At 36.5% G+C, this 23,858-nt stretch overlaps 1 protein-coding gene across 4 annotated transcripts in view; it reads left to right on the top strand.

Moving 5' to 3' along the window:
• Positions 1 to 23,858, top strand: part of Smg1 (SMG1 nonsense mediated mRNA decay associated PI3K related kinase) — a 102,901-nt gene that overhangs the window by 31,901 nt on the left and 47,142 nt on the right. For 3 of the 4 annotated variants that reach the window (XM_052200586.1, XM_052200557.1, XM_052200576.1), the window contains 21 exons: positions 133 to 346; positions 3,024 to 3,149; positions 3,556 to 3,628; positions 4,452 to 4,549; positions 6,473 to 6,646; positions 8,806 to 9,030; positions 9,725 to 9,826; positions 11,010 to 11,279; positions 13,572 to 13,702; positions 13,804 to 13,965; positions 14,641 to 14,759; positions 15,287 to 15,374; positions 15,461 to 15,562; positions 17,387 to 17,527; positions 17,939 to 18,138; positions 18,493 to 18,689; positions 18,855 to 19,019; positions 19,520 to 19,674; positions 20,507 to 20,649; positions 20,817 to 21,018; positions 22,550 to 22,659. In XM_052200586.1, coding sequence (XP_052056546.1) covers positions 133 to 346; positions 3,024 to 3,149; positions 3,556 to 3,628; positions 4,452 to 4,549; positions 6,473 to 6,646; positions 8,806 to 9,030; positions 9,725 to 9,826; positions 11,010 to 11,279; positions 13,572 to 13,702; positions 13,804 to 13,965; positions 14,641 to 14,759; positions 15,287 to 15,374; positions 15,461 to 15,562; positions 17,387 to 17,527; positions 17,939 to 18,138; positions 18,493 to 18,689; positions 18,855 to 19,019; positions 19,520 to 19,674; positions 20,507 to 20,649; positions 20,817 to 21,018; positions 22,550 to 22,659 — 3,197 coding nt within the window. The remainder of the gene's footprint in view (positions 1 to 132; positions 347 to 3,023; positions 3,150 to 3,555; positions 3,629 to 4,451; positions 4,550 to 6,472; positions 6,647 to 8,805; positions 9,031 to 9,724; positions 9,827 to 11,009; positions 11,280 to 13,571; positions 13,703 to 13,803; positions 13,966 to 14,640; positions 14,760 to 15,286; positions 15,375 to 15,460; positions 15,563 to 17,386; positions 17,528 to 17,938; positions 18,139 to 18,492; positions 18,690 to 18,854; positions 19,020 to 19,519; positions 19,675 to 20,506; positions 20,650 to 20,816; positions 21,019 to 22,549; positions 22,660 to 23,858) is intronic. The other variant, XM_052200566.1, reaches the window with a different exon arrangement.

A 23,858-nucleotide genomic window follows, 5' to 3' on the forward strand; every position in this document is an offset into this window, starting at 1 on the left:
AGCTTTGGAAAGTTATTTAGGAATTCTGTAATCCATGGGAGACATTCTTTTTTAAGATGTGACATACTTTCATCTTTGAAAACTGATGCCTTTTGTGTGTTTTTTGTTTTATTTGCATTAAAACAAACACAGTAGTAAGTTGCTTCAGGAGTTGAGGCAAGAGGGAGCTTGCTGTCTTGGCCTTCTCTGTGCTTCTCTGAGCTACGAGGCTGAGAAGATCTTCAAGTGGATTTTTAGCAAGTTTAGCTCATCTGCGAAAGACGAGGTGAAGCTCCTCTACCTGTGTGCTACTTACAGAGCGCTGGAGACTGTTGGGGAGAAGAAAGCCTTTTCTTCTGTGATGCAGGTGAGAGCCAGGGACTCACAATGGAGTGGAGTGAGGTAAAGGAGAGGCTTAGCTGCCTACTGTTGAGGACTGCAAACAAAGTGCCTTCTGAGTTTAAATAAAGTGAGGCTTAGAGTCATTTAATTTTGAGTATTTATGTCTTTTTATTTTGTAGAAGTTGCTTAATACTGGAGTGACTTGCAGATTTGAAAGTGGGAACTCCACTGTGAGAGTTTACTCTGAGAGGCCACCAGCTTTTGAGAGAGACTTAAGTTAAACATCACAGCTAATTTATAAGTCTTATTTTGCCCTCTCCTCCCCTTTGAAATTCTCTAAGTTTAGATTTGATAATGTCAAAAATAACTAATCTAAATAATGCAAACACCAGCTTATCAGTGAACACCAGCTCCTGCCTAGTTCTGCTTCACTTGTCAATATCTGGTTTATAGAAAAGCTCATTCCCAACTTTTTTTTTTTTTTTTTTTTTGCATATAAGGTGTCGCTGAGTGGTGCATACTATTCTCTAATGACTTACTTTTCTGCCTTAGCCCTGAGAGCTAGGGCTCTATGCTGTATCTGACTTTTTAGTTTGATCTGAGCAACATTTATATAACATTTTTGTTGAGGGAATATGTTAAATAAATAAGTTATTTGGTACCTGGATCTATTAATTTTTTTTTTTTTAGAGACTCTTACTATGTATTTTTTTTTTAGCTCAAAACTAAAGAGATCCTCCTGCTGTGCCTATGAGTGCTGAGACTAGAGTCTTGTGCTACTATGCTTAGCTTTATTTGATTTTTTTAGAGCTCACAAACTGCTTTATTTTGAGTAATTAAAAAATGTGTGTGTGTGTGTGTGTGTATGCATGAAAAACCCATGTGTATTTTTTCCTTGATTATGGAAACTGTTATGAAAGTTTATAATAATCACTTGTACCTAAACAACATAGTAGCAAATTGGTCTAATTTTTTTTTTACTCATAACTTATTTATATAAATAGTATTTTTAACTGGAGCTTGAAAGATTCTAAATCCAGAGGAAGATAATTAGATCACTTGGATAATACTTACTCTTTTTGTTTTGCTTTATTTTGCTTTATTTTGTTTTTTTTTTCCAAGGCAGGGTTTCTCTTTATTAAGAGGACTTCTAGTCAGGCCTCTGCCTCAAGTGTACTAGGATTAAAGGATGTCACCTCTACTTGCCTTAAATACTCTTTAACTCAGGCTTATCACCTTTTTTGTTATTTTTTGGTCACTCTGTAGACCAGGCTGTACTCAAACTCTAAAATCTGCCTGCCTCTACCTCCCAGAGTGCTGGGATTATAGACGTGTGCCATCACCGCCCAGCTGAGTTCATTCTGCATTACAGACAGGTTGTCCCTCTGTGGGACTTGAAGAGTGATTTCTTGGCTGAGGGGGATGATCATCAGATCTTACTTTGAAACTTCAGTTTTCCTTTCAGATAAACAGTCTGGGTCTGATGTCTTGATCTTTGGATCTCCCGGTGTTTGGGTAATGAATGTTATATTTAGTCCAGATTGGCTGGCTATTATACAGTGGTGATTTTAAAATTCTAGCTTTACCTTTTAAAAAGATTCATTTATAATAAATGTTACACATGCTTATGTGGTGCCTGTACAAGGTATGAAAAGGTATCAAATCCCCTGGAATGGGAGCGAACATTTGTTACCTGATCTGAATGTGTTAAGAACTGAACCTGGGTACTCTTCAAAAACAGCAAGTGTTTTTAGCTGTTGAGCTATCTTTCTAGCCCTGCATTATACCTCTTCATTACATGTATGTGTACATATATGAGCATGCACATGTACATACATTTGTACCTACATGTAAAAAACTGTTTATCTCTGAGGAAAGTGGCTTTTAGCAGCTGTCGGTGATAGGTCTATTTTCATTGTGTATTCTTAGTGGAAAGAAGACTGACTGTTATCTATGCTAATTAATGCTCTCCAGATCATTTTATTTAGAAACAAAATGCATATACTTTGCCTTAATAAAGCATATTAATTGCCTAACATTTACTCTGAGAAGTTTTTCCACTTTGTTCTTTGTTGTTTTAAGAAAGGGACTTCTTTGTAGCCCAGGCTTTTCTGATCTATTTATTCTTCCTCAGTCTCCCAAGTACTGCAGTTAAGCACTGTGCCACAGCTCCTAGCTTTAGCCTACATGCTGAATTCTAGAGTAACTGAAATGTTTTAAAGAAATTAAATAAATTAGTTTCTCAAGTACATCTACTTTTTTAGGGGTGTGTTGGTGGGTTGAGTTATGTATCTCTGGCTGCATGGAGCTTTCTGTGTAGACAGAAATAGCTTTAAATTCTCAAGAGTTCATATGCTATCATGTCTGCTTATATCTTACTTTTGTACTTAAAATTCAGTCATAGCCATAGTTACTTATGAATAACATATAGAGGAGTTATTTAGCACTAAAGTTAGTTGATATGATAGTAGTAGTGTTAATAACCATTATAATAGGGAGCAGTGTTGGTTTTCAGCCTAATATAACAAATGAGCTTAAAGCAATAGAATTTTTATTTTAATATACTGAGCTTGAAATAATTAGATAATAGTGGTAGTATTTTATACTCTCTAGTTTTATGTTTTATTGGCATAATCAGTTGTGAAGTGAATCTTTATCTTTCTACTTTGTCAAATGTTTATGATCTTAACTTTGTTTTTCAGCTTGTGATGACCAGCCTACAATCCATTCTTGAAAATGTGGATACACCAGAATTACTTTGCAAATGTGTTAAGTGCATTCTTTTGGTGGCTCGATGCTACCCTCATATTTTCAGCACTAATTTTAGGGTGAGTTTCTCATATTCTCTGTTGTTATGGTTGTGTAAAGAAGTAGAACATACATAGAAAACAAGCTCCTGACACTTCAAATATATGATGAGTGATGGTTTGGAGGGAAAGGAGTTGATTGGTCCGCTATCACAACATTGGTGATAATGATGACAATGATTATGTTACTTATATAAAACATAACTGCATTTTACTTTCTGACATTAATACTTTCAGTATAGAAGGGAAATAGGAATTTTCCTCAGTGTCATGACTAACAGTTCTTTTATTCTGTCTCTGTAGCTCACAGGTAAATGGAACAGCTTTTTCTAGGGTCTTTTAATGTGATGTGATCTCACTGATGAAATATCAATGAAACCATAAAATGACTGGCTTCTTGTCTTTTTTTTTTTTCCCCTCCATCAAGGATACAGTTGATATATTAGTTGGATGGCACATAGATCATACTCAGAAACCCTCCCTCACACAGCAGGTGTCTGGTAAGTCTTTTAGCTTGTGTAAATACTGTACAAAGAAAAGTTGATCTGATCTAGAAAAAAGGATTGCTTTAAGAAGGTATATTAGCTATTAGATATATATATAAATGGGTATCACTTGATAGTTTTTGATCTTTTCAAAGCATACTTATACAATAAATACTAGTTAGGGAAAAAATACAGATTACAATGTAGCACCTGTGAGAATTTAAAGACTATCTCAAGTCATCTGTATCATGTTTAGCAAGACAAAGTCAAGAGGTTGGAATACTCTGAAACTTAGAAGTTTCTGGTCATGGGTTTTAATTGTTACTTTTCTGGTCATTTTAAACAAGCCACAAATAGTTGAAAGATTGTTATATATGATAGAGAACAAATGATAGCTGAACTAATTTGTACACACCTGCTTAGGTATAGTTTCTCTCCCTGTCTGGATATTTGGTATAGTAACTTTTGAAAGAGAATATGCCAGTGAGAATAGATAGTTTCATTCCTTCTGTGAAGGCAAATACACACCTAGGTTGATGATGATAGTACATGGTGGTATTTTCACACACACACACACACACACACACACACACACACACACACACACACACACACTGTAGATAGTAAATTACCTAAAATATTATGCAAGATTTACATGTTGGTTTCTGAAGGTTGTTAATTTCTGTTATATTAAAAGAGGCTTGATTAATTACCAGCATGCTTTTAGAGGTAGCCCTAATATTATGATTAAGTAGCTTGAAAGCAGGGTTAATTTTTAATTTTGATACCCTACCTTTTTTTTTTTTTTTAACCTCAAACTTTCTTCTCTAACGTCAAGGGTGGTTGCAGAGTTTGGAGCCATTTTGGGTAGCTGACCTTGCATTTTCTACCACTCTTCTTGGTCAATTTTTAGAAGACATGGAGGCATATGCTGAGGTAAGTAGTAGAAAGCCAATTCTAAGTCATTATTAAAGTGTTAATAATATTTTAAAAATAACTAAGACTAACATTTAAGCAGAACTTAAGTTTGAATATTCTTTTTTTTTGTTTTTTGTTTTTTGGCTTTTTGGATTTGTTTTTTTCGAGACAGGGTTTCTCTTCTGGCTGTCCTGGAACTCACTCTGTAGTCCAGGCTGGCCTTGAACTCAGAAATTCTCCTGCCTCTGCCTCCCAGAGTGCTGGGATTATAGGCGTGCACCACCACCTCCTGGCTAAGTTTGAATATTCTTAATAGCAGATGTTTTTCTTGAAGGCAAATCTCTTCATTTTTGTTGTTGTTGTTGTTGTTACCAAAAGGCAGATGCTGTTCAGAAATAAAAACTGTCCCTAAAGTTGCTGCCTTAGGGTATTTAGAGACTCTCATGTCATGCTATCCAGGTCAAAACTGGGTTTACTCCACTGGAGCAGGTGTCTGTGATTGTGACAAACTTTCAGGGTACTTCCTACAGTCCTTGTCCTTGCTCTGGCCTTACTGCTGTGGCTTAAGCCTTTGTTGTCTTCTGTGGGAGTACCATAATTTCTGTTTGGTGTTGAAGGCTGTCTGAAATACTGTTTGCTTTAGTTCTTTGCTGCTTGTAAGTTAAGAGTTCATTATTCTATCACTTTTATCACTGGAGTATTTGATTTTTTCAGGAAAAATAAATAGAATATTATACTTCGATTTCTTGGAACATACAGGATCTTCTCATCCCCCATCTCATCCCCCTACTCACCTATACAGATGATTATTAGTCTTTCAAAAGGTAGCCATTCTTATAGGTTTAGACACTTAGCAAATTTTAATATCTACTTTTCTTTCTTTACCTCTTCCCTCCCTTCCCCTTCTTCCCTCCCTTCCTTTCTCCCTTGCTATAGTTTCTGTGTGTAACCTTAGCTGGTTATGTAGATCAGGATGGTCTTGATCTCACAGAGATCCCTCTGCCTCTCATTAAAGGTGTGTGCCACTCTGACTCCTTTCCTTTTTTATTTGGTACTTAATTATCTATAGAAATATTTTGATTCTAACACCCAGTTTTAATCTTTCTCTTTGGGTATATTTTATACTTTTAACTAGATTATAAGTTTATAAAGTAGTTCCTTAAATTTCTAACCCTATTCCTTTGGAGTACATGCTATTAATATATTTTTAATATTTTTGTCAAAGATTATATGGAATGAAAATTTAGTAGACAAAATTATAGGAATGGCAAAACTTGGCTCGATTTGTACTTACACAATAATATATGCATAAAGATTTTTTTTTCTAACTTCTCTCAATTGGTGCTGATCATTTCTATAATTTTATCTGGTTTTGTGAGGAATGATTTAGAGAACTTTAGGCATATGGAGTTTGGTATTTTCCTCTTTTAAGCTAAAATTTCTCTTAATTGGTAACAATCTTTCTAGGGCTTGGTGTGGTTGAATACATCTTTAATCTCAGCACCTGGGAGACAGAATTGGGTGACTCTCTGTGTTGGAATTCACCCTGATCTACATACTGATTTCCAGGCCAGCCAGCGTTACTTAGTGAGACACAATTTTAAAAGGAAGACAAAAACCTGCTAATGTTGAGTGACATAAAGAATTGAGAGACTTACAGTATAAGTCTCAGCTACTCCAAAGGCTGAGATTAAGAGGATTAAGGGCCCGGAAGTCTTGACAACATAGTAAGACTCTTAATCTCAAAATGAATAAAGTGTTAGGGGTGTCTGGGAGTAGATTATAAAGAAATAAGGACTGGAATAAAGTTTACTGTCAAGTGCTTACCTAGTATATGCAAACTGTTGTGCATGATTCCTTATTACCAGTATATAGAGATAAAGCCACAACAAATCTTAAACTATAACTACATTAATAAGAATGTTGGATATTCTCATCTAGGACCTCAGCCATGTGGCCTCTGGGGAGTCAGTGGATGAAGATGTTCCTCCTCCATCAGTGTCATTACCAAAGCTGGCAGCACTTCTCCGTGTGTTCAGTACTGTGGTGAGGAGCATTGGGGAACGCTTTAGCCCAATTCGGGGTCCACCAATTACTGAGGCATATGTAACAGATGTAAGTGTCTTTTAAAAACCAGGTTGAATTGTGAGGGCCTCATGTGCCCATTGAACTATATTGAACTTTCATTTGCTTAACATGTTAAATGTATTTGCCCCTAGCTACTACTCTTTACTCAGAAAAGTAGGAAGCCTCCTTATCAACCACCATCCTTGAACTGCCACGTCACCAAGAGAGGGCCATCTTGATTTCTTATATACCCTTGAAATTTCCTTGAGGAGTTCCTTCACAGATCCATATATTATTCTTTTTTTTTTTGTAGTACTGAGAATTGAGTTTTAGTACCTTGCACAGGCTCTATCCTCACCTACACTTTATAAAGCATTGAGCTTTTCCTCAACTTGTACTTAGTATTTTAATATCTAGTTTTAAAACTTTAAATAATATTACCTTTTCCTTAAAAATTGATTCTCCTTGCTTGGCATCGTGGTGAATGCCTTTAATTCCAGCACTGTTCAGCACTGTCGAGACAGAGGCAGGCAGATCTCCGTTCGAGACCATTTTGGCTTACAGAGTGACAAGAACTATGTGGAGAAAAACCATGTTTTGAAAAACAAATAGTTGAGGATCCTTTTAGTTTTCAACACAATAAGAATCATATAAAATGTTAGAAGTCATATTATTGGGTTGAATGTGTAGTTTGTGGTAGAGCTTTTGCCTTTCACAGAAGTCCTGAATGTCATGCCAACTACTACAGTGAAAACAAACTGGTCATTTTCTTTTGAGCATGAGGATGAAACTCAGTAGTCGCATGTTTGTGTATTCTTTTATGTAAAGACATACTGCTTAAAAATAGCAATCTGAAACTAAGTATGAGAAGTGACCAGACTACAGCACTTGAGAGATGAGTGTACAGTACAGTCTGGCAGAGAGAACTGAGCCGTGAGCACTGCTGTGGAGTGAGGAGGGAGATGTGTTAGTGGCAGCCTGGGAAGACAGTCTACATGACTGAAATGTGCTGCTGCTCAGGCACAGTGTTGGCTTTTTAGAGCATGACTTTGGACACATTGCTAGATAAGGTATTGTGTAAGTTTTGGTAAGGTGGGTGTGTATTAGCAGAAGTATCAGATTATGCATACATATAACTAAAGACTGCGTGTCAATAATTCAAACTTTCAAAATAGTTTAGTTTGAATTATGTAAATTATGAATCATGTAAAAGGTTGTTGCTTCAAGAGTGGAGTTGAAGTAAAGGCAGTTAACTGATATGGAAAACAAGAGGAAAGAAGCATTAGTCTTCTCAGAATAGTTCTATTTTGAATATGTATAGTCACTTCAATTTTGGCTTTTGTGACTAGTATTAAGGACATTTCTTTATAGGTTTTAAAGACAACCCATTGGGTATTATTGATTGATTGTTTTAGATCTGTGATACTTTGTAACATGGACTTTTATATTTTTCAAAAATTTGATTTATTATTATAAATGTAGTACACAAATTAACAGTTTAGTGATTTTTATGTATGTTGGAAATTACTTGGTTTTTTTTTTCTCCTTCTTAATGATCCTTAATCAGATTGTGTATATCCAGAGTTCTTACTTTGAGAAAGAACTTTCAGGGCTCAGTTGTAGAATACTTGGCTTTCATGATCATTGATATACAAACTTTAATATAAGCTTAAAAGCAATTTTAGTATTTACTTTGAAAAGACTGTTAAAAATCCAAGATGTGTGTTTAAGCAAGTGTGAGCAGGACATTCCTAAGTGTGCTAAGTTGTGATGTGTATCATGGTGATAAAGAAACTGAGCTTTTTATTCAGCCTTGCATAATTACAGGAGTAGAGGAAGCGTGTAAGTGAACTCAAGGGTAACAAACTCCATTTCTTGTCATGACAGGAATTTGGGATACTTTTAGCCAAGATTTTTTTTTTTTTTGATTTTAATTTTTTAAATTGTTTTAAAGATGCCTTTATTAGCTACCAAGAATTAGAGAATCAACTGTGAGCTGTGGATGTGTACATCTGTAAAGCCAGCCTGGGTTACTCTTTTTAGCCCCATCTCAGTTGTTGTTGTTGTTTTTGACAACAAAAAACAACCATCAAACAAGACTGTTAATAAGACAAGATATTTTTGAGTTGAAATTGCATTAAATAGAATATAGTGGTGTAGAGAAGCTTGTGAGTGTTTAAAAAGGTGCTTGTTTTCCCCATTTGCAGGTTCTATACAGAGTAATGAGATGCGTGACGGCTGCAAACCAAGTGTTTTTTTCTGAGGCTGTGTTGACAGCTGCTAATGAGTGTGTTGGTGTTTTGCTCGGCAGCTTGGATCCTAGCATGACTATACATTGTGACATGGTCATTACATATGGATTAGACCAACTGGAGAATTGCCAGACTTGTGGTACCGATTATATCATCTCAGTCTTGAATTTGCTCACATTGGTATGTGAATTACTGTTTTTTTTTTTTTTTTGTCTTTAAATTGTTTATGTATGTCTTTAAGTTGATGTGAAAGAAATAAAGAGCTTTGCTTCATGTGTTTTAAGTAAGGGCTTGCATTTTAAAAAGAATCCATTGATAATTCTAATTTTTCTAGTCCAGTATAGGTTTTTTTCCTAACACCAATGTGCGTCTAGTGTCTGGTAGCTCACTTTAGTCTTTGTATTAATGACTTGTCCCCATTTTCCCGAGACTCAGTAGTGCTCCTGATATGTATCTTACAGGAGAGAATGTATTTGACTATTTTCAAAGATCTACTTATATTTTATTTCTTAGAAAAAAAACCTTATGATTTCTCTTTATTTTTTTTTCTTTATTAGCCATATAGCAGCTCTCTTTAAAATCTAATGGACTAATGAGTCCTTATACTTAGTACTCAGCTCCTATAATTAGAAACACATGTCCTGTCTTCTGAACCGTAGGCTGTCAGTCGCCTCTTCCTGGCATGCTATCCTTTTAGAATTTTAAAGAACTCCAGATCCTTTTACTGTCTCCCTAGTTTTGCCTGTTCTGAAGAATTGCCAACTATGTAGTCCTTTTAGATTGACAATTTTTTTTCACTTATAATGTGCATTTAAGGCTCTTTTTTGCCACTTTGTAACTTAAGTAAGCTTCTTTTAAAATTGTGTTCTTTTAGATTGTTGAGCAGATAAATACAAAACTCCCATCATCATTTGTAGAAAAGCTTTTTATACCATCATCTAAACTACTATTTCTACGATACCACAAAGAAAAAGAGGTAAGTAATACATTGATAACAGCAAGTAGATTCTTTTTGGCATTGAACTTTTGTTTTAGTAGACTATGTCACTGTGAAATAATACTCATTGCTGAATACAAACTGATTACAATGAATACTTTTGGCTAATACTTATTATCATACTAAGTACTGTCATGACTGAGGTATCTAATAACCTTTCCAGAATACCCATAATTTACTTTATTTGATTTTGATAAATTCTTACAAAGGAAATCTAGTGACAATCTTGGAATTTTGGTTTCTATTAAAAAACAAAGAAACATTATAAGAATGTACTTTCTTTTTAATCTCAGGTATGGGGCTACTTTAGATTGTCCACAGCAGCTGACTATGATTTGCCTTGTGCTCTAGCAGTAGCATGATTTTGCCAGCTTCAGATACTTCTGCCATTGTGTGACATTTGGAATTCTGGGGACTTCTCACAGGGTTTATGAATGCTAAGGCCCTGAGAAGTGGGGTGGTTTGTTGTTATTGGTCATCATTCATCATGCTTTGTTAAGTAGTTGTGAACAAACAAGAAATAGCAAGAAGAAATTAAGATATCCTGACTGAAGATCAAACTTGCCCTAAGGAACCTGACACCCCTAATCAGCAGGAAGTAGTCTTAAGGATAATGGTGCCCACTTTTCCGACATCTGACTTTATTCAGGAATCTTTTCTTTCCTCTCTATCCCTTTTTTTCTCTTTTATTTAGTGTTAGAAGATAGTGGAATAAAGAACCCACAAAGTTGCTAAATCCAGCTACAGATGAAGAATCAGATATATTTCTGTTATAAGTTCAGAAGTATTGCATATATTAAAAATAAAATTATTATTAATCAGCTGATACTTCAAATTGACTATAGACCTAGGTAGATAGGGGGAGCTTAAGCTGCTGTTTGTATATGTGTTGGCATTGACTTTAAAACAAGATAAGACTCTTCAATACCCCCTGAAAATCTCATATTAGTAGCTTTTGAGAGCAATCTTTATTTGTAATAAGTTCATAGGGCTTTGTGGGGAAAAAAAGTAACCTATATATAGGTTCCTTAAAGTTGGTCTTCTGAGGTGAATCTTTTGGGGTGTTAATGGACTATGTCTAAATCATCTTTCAGGGTCATCTCCATAGTGTGCTACTACAGATAGTGATTTTTAACCAGTTTCTTGAACTTTTCTGTTGTAGGTTGTTGCTGTAGCTCATGCTGTTTATCAAGCAGTGCTCAGCTTGAAGAATATTCCTGTTTTGGAGACTGCTTATAAATTAATTTTGGGAGAAATGACTTGTGCACTAAACAATCTGCTACACAGTCTCCAGCTTCCTGATGCCTGTTCTGAGATTAAACATGAGGCTTTTCAGAATCATGTGTTCAACATTGACAATGCCAACTTTGTAGTTATATTTGATCTTAGTGCCCTGACTACAATTGGAAATGCCAAAAACTCATTAATTGGGGTAAGTCTTTAACTTTGTAGACTTTGTTATTTACGTATTTTGTGTTATTTCTGGTTTTGAGGCAGAATTCTGCTATATGGCCCATGCGGGCCTTGAGCTTACTGAGTTTTTGGCTTTAGCATTCTGAGTCCTGGGATTTCTGGCATATACCACCATTCCTAGCCATAAAGTCTATCCATGCATGGTTAACCTCTCTCTACCCTTCCATACCTCGTTTTTTTTTTTTTTCCTCTCTTTAATATAGAGTTCTTTGTAGACCAGGTTGATCCCTAGATGATGAGTTTATCGGCATGTATCACCATGTTCATTCATAACTTCATATATTTTAATTGTGTCTGGGTGGTGGGGTGGGACAGGAACAGAGTTAAACATTCAATACCTTCTTTAATTACTCTCCATCTTAATTTTGAGATAGGGTCACTCATTGAACCTTGAGATCACTGAGCTAGTCTGTCTTGTGAGTGCTGGGACTACAGATGTTTGCCTACTTTATGTGTGTGCTGGTTGTCTTCATGCTTGTGTGACAAGCCCTTTATCCACTGAACCATCTTCTTATCCTGGGTTTTTTGTTTTTGTTTTTTTAAAAGAATGATCACTTTCTAACTTCAAAAAAAGGACCTGGAGAGATAATGGCTTAGCCAGTGAAAACAAGTAATGTTCTGTTCTTACAGAGTACCCAGGTTTGGTTCTCAGCACCCTGTCAGGCTGCTCACAACAGCCTGTAACTTCAGAGTCCAAGTTTAGAACATGCACTAACTCATCTCCCCTCACCCCCCCCCCAAAGTAATAACAAATGGAAAAAAAATTCAGCCAGATGTAATAGTATATGTCTGCAGTCTGAGCATCCAGAAGGTGAAGACAGGAGGAATACAGGTTCCAGCCAGCCTGTAACTAGACACTAGTGGACACAGTGAGACTTTGTCAAAAAATGAAAAGTTTTTTACCTCTTCCTGGGGATATACAGAATTAATAGTTGCTGAAGAGAGAGTAAGGTGCTTATGTTCCTATAAGATAATAGGATAATGCAGGGAAATGTGATCAGAATACATTTAGTACATGTATAGAAATGTCATAATGAAGTCATCAGCATACAGGAGACATACCCAGTGTGTAGGTGGGGGAGCAAAATGGCTGGGCATGTAACTAAGTGGCAGAATGCTTGCCCCTGAATCCAATCACATTATCACAACAAAACAAAAGGTTACAAGAAATTTGATGTGGCATCACTTTTGATATTTCTTTTTATTTGAATTAGCTGGTGAAAAACTTAGAGAACTGCCCACCTTTTCCTTTGCCTCCTAAGTATTGGAATTTTGCTATCTGATTTGATTTTAGGATTAGTGCACCTAGTTTATATATTTTTTCCTTCTATTGGATCATACAGAGTTGAAGGCAATTTTAGTAGAGAGTAGTGTTCTGAGAAGGAAGAAGACTTGATGCTTGTGCCTGCTTTCTCCAGCTTGTGTGCTCAGAGAACCTTCACTGTCCCACAGGCGCTCCTTCCTCCCTGCTATTTCACCTTAAGTTTGATATCTGTTGGAAACGCCCTTTCTTCTACACCTGTGTTTTGTTTTTGAGGAATTCTTGTCCTATATAGATTGGAGAAGTTTTACATTTTCTGATTTGTCAGTCAGCAATAGCAATGGATGTAGCAGGTACAGAGTGTGTCCTAGAGGAAAAGAGATGGGTGGAAAAGGCTCAGGGAGGCTAGCTTTGTCATTGAACAATATACCTTGCCATTTGCAATCTGCTGATGATTGAGGAAATACAGGCTGTGGTATCAAAAAGTACAAAGGACTTTGCTTAAACCAGATATCAGCTAACTGATCCTTTGTCTCAAACTTAGTTGTGCACTTGCTTCTTATTTGTGTTTTAAATATGTTGATTGAGGTATACTCCACATACCATACAATCCCTGTTTACCTTGTACTAGTGTTTACTGACTTGATTACACAGCATAGTTGTGAACATTACCAAGCTGTATTCCTTTTGTAAAGTGAGCTGTATAAGAGGCAGCCTTGTTGTGCATAGCATTCCTTGTTTTGGCTGATGCCTCATGACAGTGGAATAGTTGAGGAATTGTTGGGTTAAACAGAGATGCCACCTAGCTGCAAAGCCTAACTTGAGAAAGTATTTGCTGAGAACTCCAGCTTTGCATATTAGATAATTTCAAAGTTTTAGGGTATCATTTTTAGGTTTTCAGTGTCTACGGACATTTGATCTAAAGTAGACTGTTCATCTACCATGTGTGTGTCTTGGAGCCATAACTATACTTTGTTTTTACCTTGGCAGATGTGGGCACTGTCTCCAACTGTATTTGCACTGCTGAGTAAGAATCTTATGATTGTGCATAGTGACCTGGCTGTTCACTTCCCTGCCATTCAGTATGCGGTGCTCTACACCCTGTATTCCCATTGTACCAGGTACCACGCTCGCAGATCCTCAGAAGAAAAAAAATGTATTCTTGACCTTCCTTACTTCTTTTGATGACAGCTAAAAAGATGGTCTCTGCTTTGTTTTTTAGGCATGATCACTTCATATCCAGTAGTCTTAGCTCTTCATCCCCTTCCTTATTTGATGGTGCGGTGATTAGTACTGTAACTACAGCCACGAAGAAACATTTCTCAATTATATTAAATCTTTTGGGAATATTGCTTAAGAAAGATAATCTTAACCAGGACACAAGGTACCTACTAATTTTTAAAATAATATTAAATTCCTAAGTTTATTAATTCATTGTAATTTGAGGCTAAGAAATGTAGATTATAGCTTCATTATGAAGCATGTGATTTGATTCTGTTACTTGATTTATGTGTATCCAGCAGGGCTACACTTTGGTGGGTTTTTCTAATGGCATTCTGCTGCTTTTAGACACAATATAATGAAACAGAAACAAAATTCTTTAGACTTTGCTTTTTACTTACAGATGTAAAGTACAGATGTAGTTTCTTTTTAATTTTGTATGTTTTTGTGTATCTCTCTGTATGCAAGTGAGTGCAGTGCTCTTGGAAGCTTGTGTTGTGTTCTCCTGGATCTGGAGTAACAGTGTTGTGAGCTGGCTTAGGTGGGTGCTGGAAACTGAACTTCAATCTTGTGAGGGTAGGGGCCACTTAGCCACTGATCAACCTTTCTAGATCCACCTTTTTAAAAAAAATTATTATTGTTATTATTATTACAACTTGTTTGAAAAGTAAAAGGAAACTGATAGAACAGAGTGTCTTGTGGTTTTTCTTTTGTTTTAATGTAAAGCCAACTTTATTTTTTTATTGGATATTTTCTTTATTTGCATTTTATTTTTATTTGATATATTCTTTATTTACATTTCGAATTATATCCCCTCCAACTTTACTTTATGTTTCAGGAAACTGTTAATGACATGGGCTTTGGAAGTGGCTGTATTAATGAAGAAGTCTGAAACATATGCACCTTTATTCTCCCTTCCATCTTTTCATAAATTTTCCAAAGGCCTTTTAGCCAACAGTAAGAGACTTATATTTTAATTTTGTTTATCCTTAAAATAATATTGGTTAGCAGAAGGTAGTTAGGTCAACACTTGAGGATGTGAATATGCGTAGTCCCTATTTTAATGCCATTCATCGTAGATTATATTTCATTCTTAGTATTTGAAAAATAATTGAATTGCCAGATTTTCACTCTTAGATGTTAGCTTATTTTATGAGGTTGAAAATTCTTTCTTCGAACAAGATTTATATGTAGAATGGTCAACTTGATTTTGTTGAGTATTAATCTCCTAGGTATTATGTCTGATTTTGTTGAGTATTAATCTCCTAGGTATTATGTCAGAAAGCATTCCAGGCAAGTGTAGGGTGTAGTCCATAGTTGGTGCTTGCCTGTTTGATGAGTGAGTGAGGGAGGGAATGAATGAATGAATGAATGAATGTATGGTTGGATGAATGGGTTCAATAGATAACATACACTTGTGTGTGTGTGTGTGTGTGTGTGTGTGTGTGGTGTCACTGAAAGTAACTTTTCCTTTTTAATAATAGCTCTTGTTGAAGATGTGAATATCTGCTTGCAAGCATGTAGCAGTCTCCATGCTTTGTCCTCTTCCTTGCCAGATGATCTGCTACAGAGGTACGGACGAGAGAGCACATCTTTGACTCTGACTGTACTGTGCATGGGAATACTACCACACCTGCCTTATCTATTATTTTTCATAGGTGTGTTGATGTCTGCCGTGTTCAGCTTGTCCATAGTGGAACTCGTATTCGACAGGCCTTTGGAAAGCTGTTGAAGTCAATTCCTTTAGATGTTGTACTAAGGTATAACTTATAGCTCACTATATTTTATCACTTTGTAATTGTCTGCCATAGAAAAAGATAAATCACCATATGTACTGAATTAATTTTACATGTTACGCGGTTTGATCAAAGAGATGTCTGAGGATAATTTTGGAGACCTAGAAGAAGAAAAGTTTTTTTTTTAATAATTTTTTTCATCATCTTATAGGTAGTTTATGCATTTCTAGGTTTTGTTTTGTTTTTTGTTTTTCCCTTGAGACAGGGTTTCTCTGTAGAACCCCGGCTGTCCTGGAACTCACTCTGTAGATCAGGCTGGCCTCGAACTCAGAAATCTACTTGCCTCTGCCTCCCAAGTGAGTTTATGCATTTCTTAGTAGTTTAGATTTTCTTTTTTTTCCTCTACCCCTCTCCCCCTTTTGGTTTGGTTTTCCGAGACAGGGTTTCTTTTTTTTTGTGTTTGAGTGTTTTGCCTGTGTGTACATCTCTGTACCACTACTTGAATGCCTGGTGTATCTACTGAGATCAGGACAAAGGTGTTGAATCCCTTGGAACTTGATTCACATTTTTTTCTTTTTTTTAAGTTTTATTTATTTTATGTATATGAGTACACTGTAGCTATCTTCAGATACACCAGAAGAAGGCATCATATCCCTTTGTGTTTGGTGGGAATTGAACTCAAGACTTCTGGAAGAATAGGTAGTACTCTTAACTCCTGTTCCAGCCCCTATCACATATGGTTTTGAACTGCCTTGTAGGTACTGGAAACCAAACCTAGCTCCTCTGCAGATCAGGAAGTACCCTTAATAACTGAGCCATCATCTCTCTAACCCCATTAATTAGTTCAGATATTTAATTTTTTTTTTGTTTTTGATTAAGTTGATTTTGGGAATATTTATTTCATTTTTGATAAAGGGTTTCAGTTTTCCCAGGGTTGCCTCTAGCTCCTTGTGTAGCCAAGAAGAGTCCTAAACTACCAGTTCTTTTTCCTTCCTTCAGAGTGCTGGGATTAGAAGTATGCATCACAGTGTTCAGTTTATTTTGTTCGTGAGCAAAACTAGAGCTTGAGTATGTTGGGCCAGCATTCCACTGACTGAGCTACATCCTCAGTGTGCACCCTCTTTACTTTCCCTTTTTTATATGTATATATGAACATATGTATGTATGTATGTATGTGTGTATGTGTATGTATGTATGTATGTATGTATGTATGCATGGTCTTGGTTTATAGTTCAGGTTGTTCTTGAGCTCAAATTCTTTCTGTCTCCTATGTTCTAGGATTATAGATGTGTACTAGCAGTCTTTTTAAAAATATTTTACTTTACTTAGTGTATGTGCAAGTCTAGGTTTGTGTGCGTTTGTGTGTGTCTGTCCTGTTGTTGGATTCCTGGGACCTCCTGTTATGGGTAGTTGTGAGCCCCTGTGTGGGTACTGGGAACTGAACTCAGGACCCCTGGAAGAACACCAAGAGCAGCAATTACTCTTAACATTGTGATATCTCTTTAGCCATCTGTATAAACAATTTGAGAACTTTTAAGATTCTAAAATTGTGACATTATATTTGTGCATGTGCATATTTTCTTTTTAAAGATAGATTCTCACTACATAATCTTAACTGTGTCTTAGGTCTGCTTTATAGACCGGGCTGATCTTGAACTCAGGAATCTACATGCCTCTGCCTCTTGAATACTGGGATTAAATGCATGGACCATTATGCCTGGTGTCCTCTATTCTAATTTTAAGTCTTGGTTTTGTTTGTGCTTTCAGTGAGTACAGTATCTCATAGAGTCTGCTATCCTTTCTTCTAAAATATTTTACATGTTAATAATTACTGCTTTCTGTTAACAGCAATAACAATCACACAGAGATTCAGGAGATTTCTCTAGCATTGAGAAGTCACATGAGTAAAGCACCAAGTAACACGTTCCACCCTCAGGACTTTTCTGATGTCATCAGTTTCATTTTGTATGGAAACTCTCACCGAACAGGGTAAGATTCTTTCATTAGAAAAAGGTACTTTTAAGACTGATGATAATTATACCCAGATTTGAGAAAATATTATCCAAAGTGCCAAATTGGAAGGCAGTATTCTTTGCTAGTTTATTTTGGTTTTCATCGGGTTTGTAGATAGTACTGCTTTGAAGATGGTATTTGTATCAATAAAAACGGGCTGTGACATTCACTGGTTATTCATAGTTGACTGAGATGATTAACATGAATCCAGTGGAGGGAGGGTTGGAGGTGATGAATGATAGTGTCAGATGTTTAGTTATAGTGAATGAAATATAATCTGGCAGCCAAATTGTCATGAGCTGTCTTTACTCCCATTCCCCTTGCACTTGTTTTGATTATTAAAATAAAGTCATCATCGTCTGTTACATATGAAACTACTTTTCCCAGGAAGGACAATTGGTTAGAAAGATTGTTCTATAGCTGCCAGAGGCTGGATAAGCGTGACCAATCCACAATTCCCCGCAATCTTCTAAAGACAGATGCTGTCCTTTGGCAGTGGGCTATTTGGGAAGCTGCACAGTTTACTGTTCTTTCAAAGTTGCGAACGCCACTGGGCAGAGCTCAGGACACGTTCCAGACAATTGAAGGTAACCAGCAATTTAGCATTCTTCAAAATTTGTGATTGCAGATGAGTTTCTAGGTCTTTAACTTTAGAAACCAAGGCTTTCTTATACTGATAGAGATTTCTGGTTTTTTTTTTTTTTAAATGAGTAATTTCTAGATATTTTTAGATAAGGTTTGTTAGTTGAATTTGTTATGTGCATGTCTGCTTTTTGTTTAAAAGCTTAGGAAATTATATGGACAAATGTTTTCCTCAGAAAGGGAGAGATTTTTTTAATGTTTGCTTTTGTTTAAATTGATGAATATATAAACAGGGTATCTGGTAAATTGATTTTCTGAGGGTTTTCTCTGATTCAGAATGTTGCTGTTTTTGTTTTCAGGTATCATTAGAAGTCTTGCAGCCCACACGCTAAACCCTGATCAGGATGTTAGTCAGTGGACCACTGCAGATAATGATGAAGGCCATGGGAGTAATCAGCTTAGACTTGTTCTTCTGCTTCAGTATCTGGAGAACCTGGAGAAATTAATGTATAATGCCTATGAGGGATGTGCCAATGCATTAACGTCACCTCCCAAGGTTGGTGTTGTGGAATAGTGGTGCTTTGTAATAGATTGATTTTGAAACCTGGTGGGGTATATACGGCTAAGATCACAGTCCATCTGGATTCCATTGATGTGTATTTAAGGCATCTTTACCATGATTGGAACTAGTCCTGAGTTCTTTTCTTTTCTTTTTTTAAAGGTCATTAGGACTTTTTTCTATACCAATCGACAGACTTGCCAAGATTGGCTCACTCGTATCCGCCTCTCCATCATGAGGGTTGGATTGTTGGCAGGTCAGCCTGCAGTGACCGTGAGGCATGGCTTTGACTTACTTACTGAAATGAAAACAAATAGTCTATCTCAGGTAATGTGGTGTATTTGGGATGCATTATAACAAATTGTAGGAATTTGAATTTGGTCTCTGATGGAATTCAATCTATAGATAAGTTAACTTTAGTTCTTTTTTGAGGCTTCATCCAGTATCTTACAAAACTGATGCCTTCCCCATTACAAATTTTACTTCCCATTACTTCCCCATTACCGACCATAAAAGTTATTTATGCTTCTATACAGAACATCAAAACATTCAAACATTAAAAATATGAACACCTTATTCCTAAAGACTGGGACTTTAGGAATTGTAAGAAATTTGTCTGTGGAATACATTATAATTTGTGTGAAAGTTCTTTAATAATTAGTTTCAGAATAGATGTTTTGTGATGATTAAGCTAAGCTAAATATTGTAAAAACGATTGTTAAATATATATAGATTGTGACCAGATGTTGTAAATTCAGTAGAAAATTGAATTTCAGTGGTATCAAGAGGTCTTAAAAGAGGATTAATATTTTGCCTGCTGTTTCCAGGGGAATGAATTGGAAGTAACTATCATGATGGTGGTAGAAGCATTGTGTGAGCTCCATTGTCCTGAAGCTATACAGGGAATTGCTGTCTGGTCATCTTCAGCTGTTGGTAAAAACCTTCTCTGGATTAACTCAGTGGCCCAGCAGGCTGAAGGGAGGTAAGTTCGAAGGAAAGAAGTGAACAATGGTATTTTTATGTCCAAATGCTTTGTATTGTATAATATTGAACATAGCTTTATCCACTTTGAATATTGTACTAATCATAATATTCAAATATTGTATGAGGCATTTTTTTGTTTCTTTGGGTTTTTTTTAGCAGCCATTCATGAAGGTCTCATTTAAGTCAGAGGATATAAGAAATCATACTGGAAAGCAAGATCTTTCAGTTTTGTAAATAGTTTTAAACATGACTTTTGATTGAAAAACCCTCCTTATTAGACCAGTGTGATATTGTAACTACTGGAGTGTTTGCTCACAACTTTGTGGATTACATGTGCAGATTGATTCACATGTAGTGAAGGGCATACCTCATGCACATTTAAGTAGTTCTTAGAAATTTGGAGAGAGAAACAACTACTTAAATTTGGAAAGATAAATAACCTGGTGTCTGCAGGTTTTGGTGTGCCTAATGTTCCATTTGTTAGGTGTGTAGTGTCTTCTCGTACAGAAACAGCAGTATGTCTATGGAGCTGCCTGGCTTTTCTACATAACAATATTCTATTTCTTAATGGATACTACTACGTATTTGTAAATATATGATAATTTGACATACTTTTTATTGTTGGATATCAAGGTTGTTGTTGGCAGTTTCCACTAGTTGTTCTATCCTGTCTTGGCTTGAGACAGATCTATTTTCCTCCAAATAACTGACTCATTGTCCAGGTGTAATTCATTGAGTGGTTGATTCTCTCAGCATTAATTCTTTTAGGAATGAGATACATTTGAGTATTTTTTTTTTAAAAAAATAAGACTTGTATATTTGCATCTAAGGTTTGAAAAGGCCTCTGTGGAGTACCAGGAGCACCTGTGTGCCATGACAGGAGTTGATTGCTGCATCTCCAGCTTTGACAAGTCTGTTCTCACATTGGCCAATGCTGGACGTAACAGTGCCAGCCCCAAACACTCTCTAAATGGTGAGCATTCAGTGTTTACATTTAAAATATGCCAAAGCTACCCTTCATTTGTGCAGGTAAACTTAACTATATGTTTCTAGGTATCTACCTTCTTTTCATGACTTATTAATAGTTGTTCTCAATTCTGTCTTTTAAAAACAACAACAACAACAACAAAAAAATTTCAGGTGAATCCAGAAAAACTGTGCTGTCCAAATCAATTGAGTCTTCCCCTGAAGTTATCAACTACCTAGGAAACAAGGCATGTGAGTGCTACATCTCTATTGCTGACTGGGCTGCTGTGCAGGAGTGGCAGAACGCAGTCCATGACCTGAAGAAGAGCGCCAGCAGCACTTCACTCAATCTGAAAGCCGATTTCAACTATATCAAGTAAGGGCTGCATCTGCTAGTTGTCTGCGTTATCTGTTCTGTCAATAAGTAGCCTTCCTCTGTGGTGGGAAATACCAAAATTGGTTATATTTATAACAGGAAGCTAGCAGACGAGGAAGAAATCTGCTCAGTGGGAAGATAGAATCATTAAACATAAAAAGGCAATACTTTAGAGAGGCTCACACAGGACAGCTGTGTTTCTGAAGTACTGTTGAATAGTCAAAAGATATTTGTTTCAATGATGAGTGTTTATGAACCTCTATAAATTAATTTTCTTCATTCCCTTTTAATTATTCTCAAAATTGAGACTTTACTGCATTTTAGTCACATGGCTGATAGAGCAAAGCTCATTAAAGTTGGTTAAAGTCCTGATTGAAAACAATCTGTGAGTGCATCAGGGTATACTGTAGCAGGACAAAAACTGTTTCTAGCTATTCAAAATAGAGAGCGAAGAAACAGGAGAAAAAAACCTTGAGAAAGCATTAAGTAGACTTATCTTTTCTATGTCTCAAGAAAAGTAGTTAGGCATAGACAGTTTAGGATAGCTGTGGTAGATTGGAAGAGGAGGGCACCAGAAAAACCAAGGTCTTATCTTAGTCACTAGACATGAACAGCAGTCAGTACTTAACTCTTACTGTCTCACGTGAGAAACAACTGGTTATACTGGTGTAGTCAGAGCAGGAGTTGGGTAAGGCAGCTGATGAATATTTTCCATTGCTGCTTTCAGACCTAGTGATAGAGAAGGGCCCAGTAAGAGGCAGATAAGGACTGCCTGGGAGCCAGGGTGGGCTAGGTGGGTGTAGGCAGTAATCTCAGCACTTGAGAGGTAGAGTCAGGACTTTTCATCCTTAGTTATATAAGTGAGTTTCAAAGCAATGGAGAGCTTGTCTCACAAAAGAAGAGTGATTGAAAACATAAATCTCCTCCTGATTTGAAAATATCTGTGGTAGGACAGTGGAGCAGTATGGAGCTTAGGATGACCGAGGCATCTATCTCATTTTGGTATTGGGGCACCAGGGCCATAGGAAATGGCTGTAGATAAAACAAAAAATTGGAATTCTTTCAGGGAGGGTAAAGGAGTCTCATAAAAGACAGGGTCTCAGTGAAGGAGTCAGGGCTGAGGTATAAAACTTAGATGATAGGAGACTTATAGGAAAGAGTGTAGGCTCTCAGTGGGGAGAGAGGCCAGTTGGCCAGATGCCGTGGCTTGTAGAGAGCAAGTATTGAAGACATACTGAGTCTACTGCTAGTGTATTAGCAGGCACCTGGCTCACCACTGCAGCACACAAAAAGATGGAGACACAGGGGCAAGCAAGCTCAGCTGGTTGTCATGGCTAGGACTTTTCTGTTTTCCTGTCATTGCAGCTGTAGTGTTACTGAGGTGATGGGAGCCACATCAAGATTAAACGGTGCTTTGCTTGTAAATGCCATTTCTCCAAATTGCTGCTTCCTTCTAGGTCTTCCTGCAGCCCCCAGTAGTTATACAGGGCTCGTAAGGCCTAACACAAGCTGATGGGTATTTTAATTACAGGTCACTAAGCAGCTTCGAGTCTGGAGAGTTTGTTGAATGCACTGAGCAGTTGGAATTATTACCGGGAGAAAATATTAATCTGCTTGCTGGAGGCTCAAAAGAAAAAATAGGTATTTGAGATCGGTTTTTATTTTTTTCATAAAAAGATTATTAATTATCTTTCCCCAGGAAATTGGTAAGTTTCTGTCTATTTACTTGGAGTCCTAGACTATTGATAAGTTTCTTTATATTTATTTGGAGACCTAGACTATGTAAAGAAACAAAATTAGGGTTGTACTATTAATAGTTGATGAGGCAAATGAAAAATGGTTCTGTTAAAACTAAACTAGAAAGAGGAGATATTAATACTTTGAGATGAATGTAGACATTTAGCTTGAGAAAGTACAAAGCAGTGTTTGGCTGCAGTTTTTATCTTGATGAGCACACTGCACACTGCTGTTGTGACATTTAGAGGGCTTTGCCCCCTGGAAAGTAGGCTGTATTGTGTAAAGTTCTCATGTACTTCTGTGGAGAGCTATACAAACCGACCAGGATCACTCACTTTTGACTTGTGTATGACTGGAAAGGCAGTTTCCCTCTTGACTTTTGTAAGTCATTATGTCAGTTTTGTTTCTGTGTAATTAATCCTTTGTTTACACTTTAGAAAAAGCATTCAATTTTAAGAATGAGAGAAAAACTAATTTTCCTTTCTGAAATTTTGGTGTGTGTGTGTGTGTGTTCATTCGTTCCCTTGGAACTCAGTATGTCGACTTTGCCTGAATTCATGAGATCTTCCTACCTCTGCCTCCTGAGTGCTAGGCTCCACTGGTGGTTTTGGTTTCTTATAGGAAGTGCTAATTTAGTGGGTTGACTTGTTCAAGTGTATTCGTCTCTGAACTTAATTTCAAGTCTATATTAATTACAGTTTACTTGTTCTAGAATTATTTTAGTTTTTCTGGTATAAATGAATTTGGCTACTCTTAGTTAAGTATATACAAATAAGTTTGGAATTTAGGAGCTTAGCTCAGTCACTAAAATGCTTGTCATACAAGCATGAAGAGCTGAGTTCAATCCATAGGATCTGGGTCAAAAAGCCATGTATGATGGTATATGCTTGTAGTCCCAGTGAAAGGAAGGTAGAGTAGGGTGTTCAATGAGAGACTGTCTCAAAACAAAGATGGGTGATATTTGAGAAAGAATACTACTGGAGGTTGACCTCTGGCCTCCAGATGCACACACAGTCCACACCACTAAATAAGTAAAAAAGTGAGCTTAAATTTCATGAACTAAAGTGGAGGAAAATTCACTGATTTTTTTTTTTTTCTTAGAA

Source organism: Apodemus sylvaticus, chromosome 1, assembly GCF_947179515.1.
Source record: "Apodemus sylvaticus chromosome 1, mApoSyl1.1, whole genome shotgun sequence".
In the NCBI taxonomy this organism is placed as follows: Eukaryota; Metazoa; Chordata; class Mammalia; order Rodentia; family Muridae; genus Apodemus; species Apodemus sylvaticus.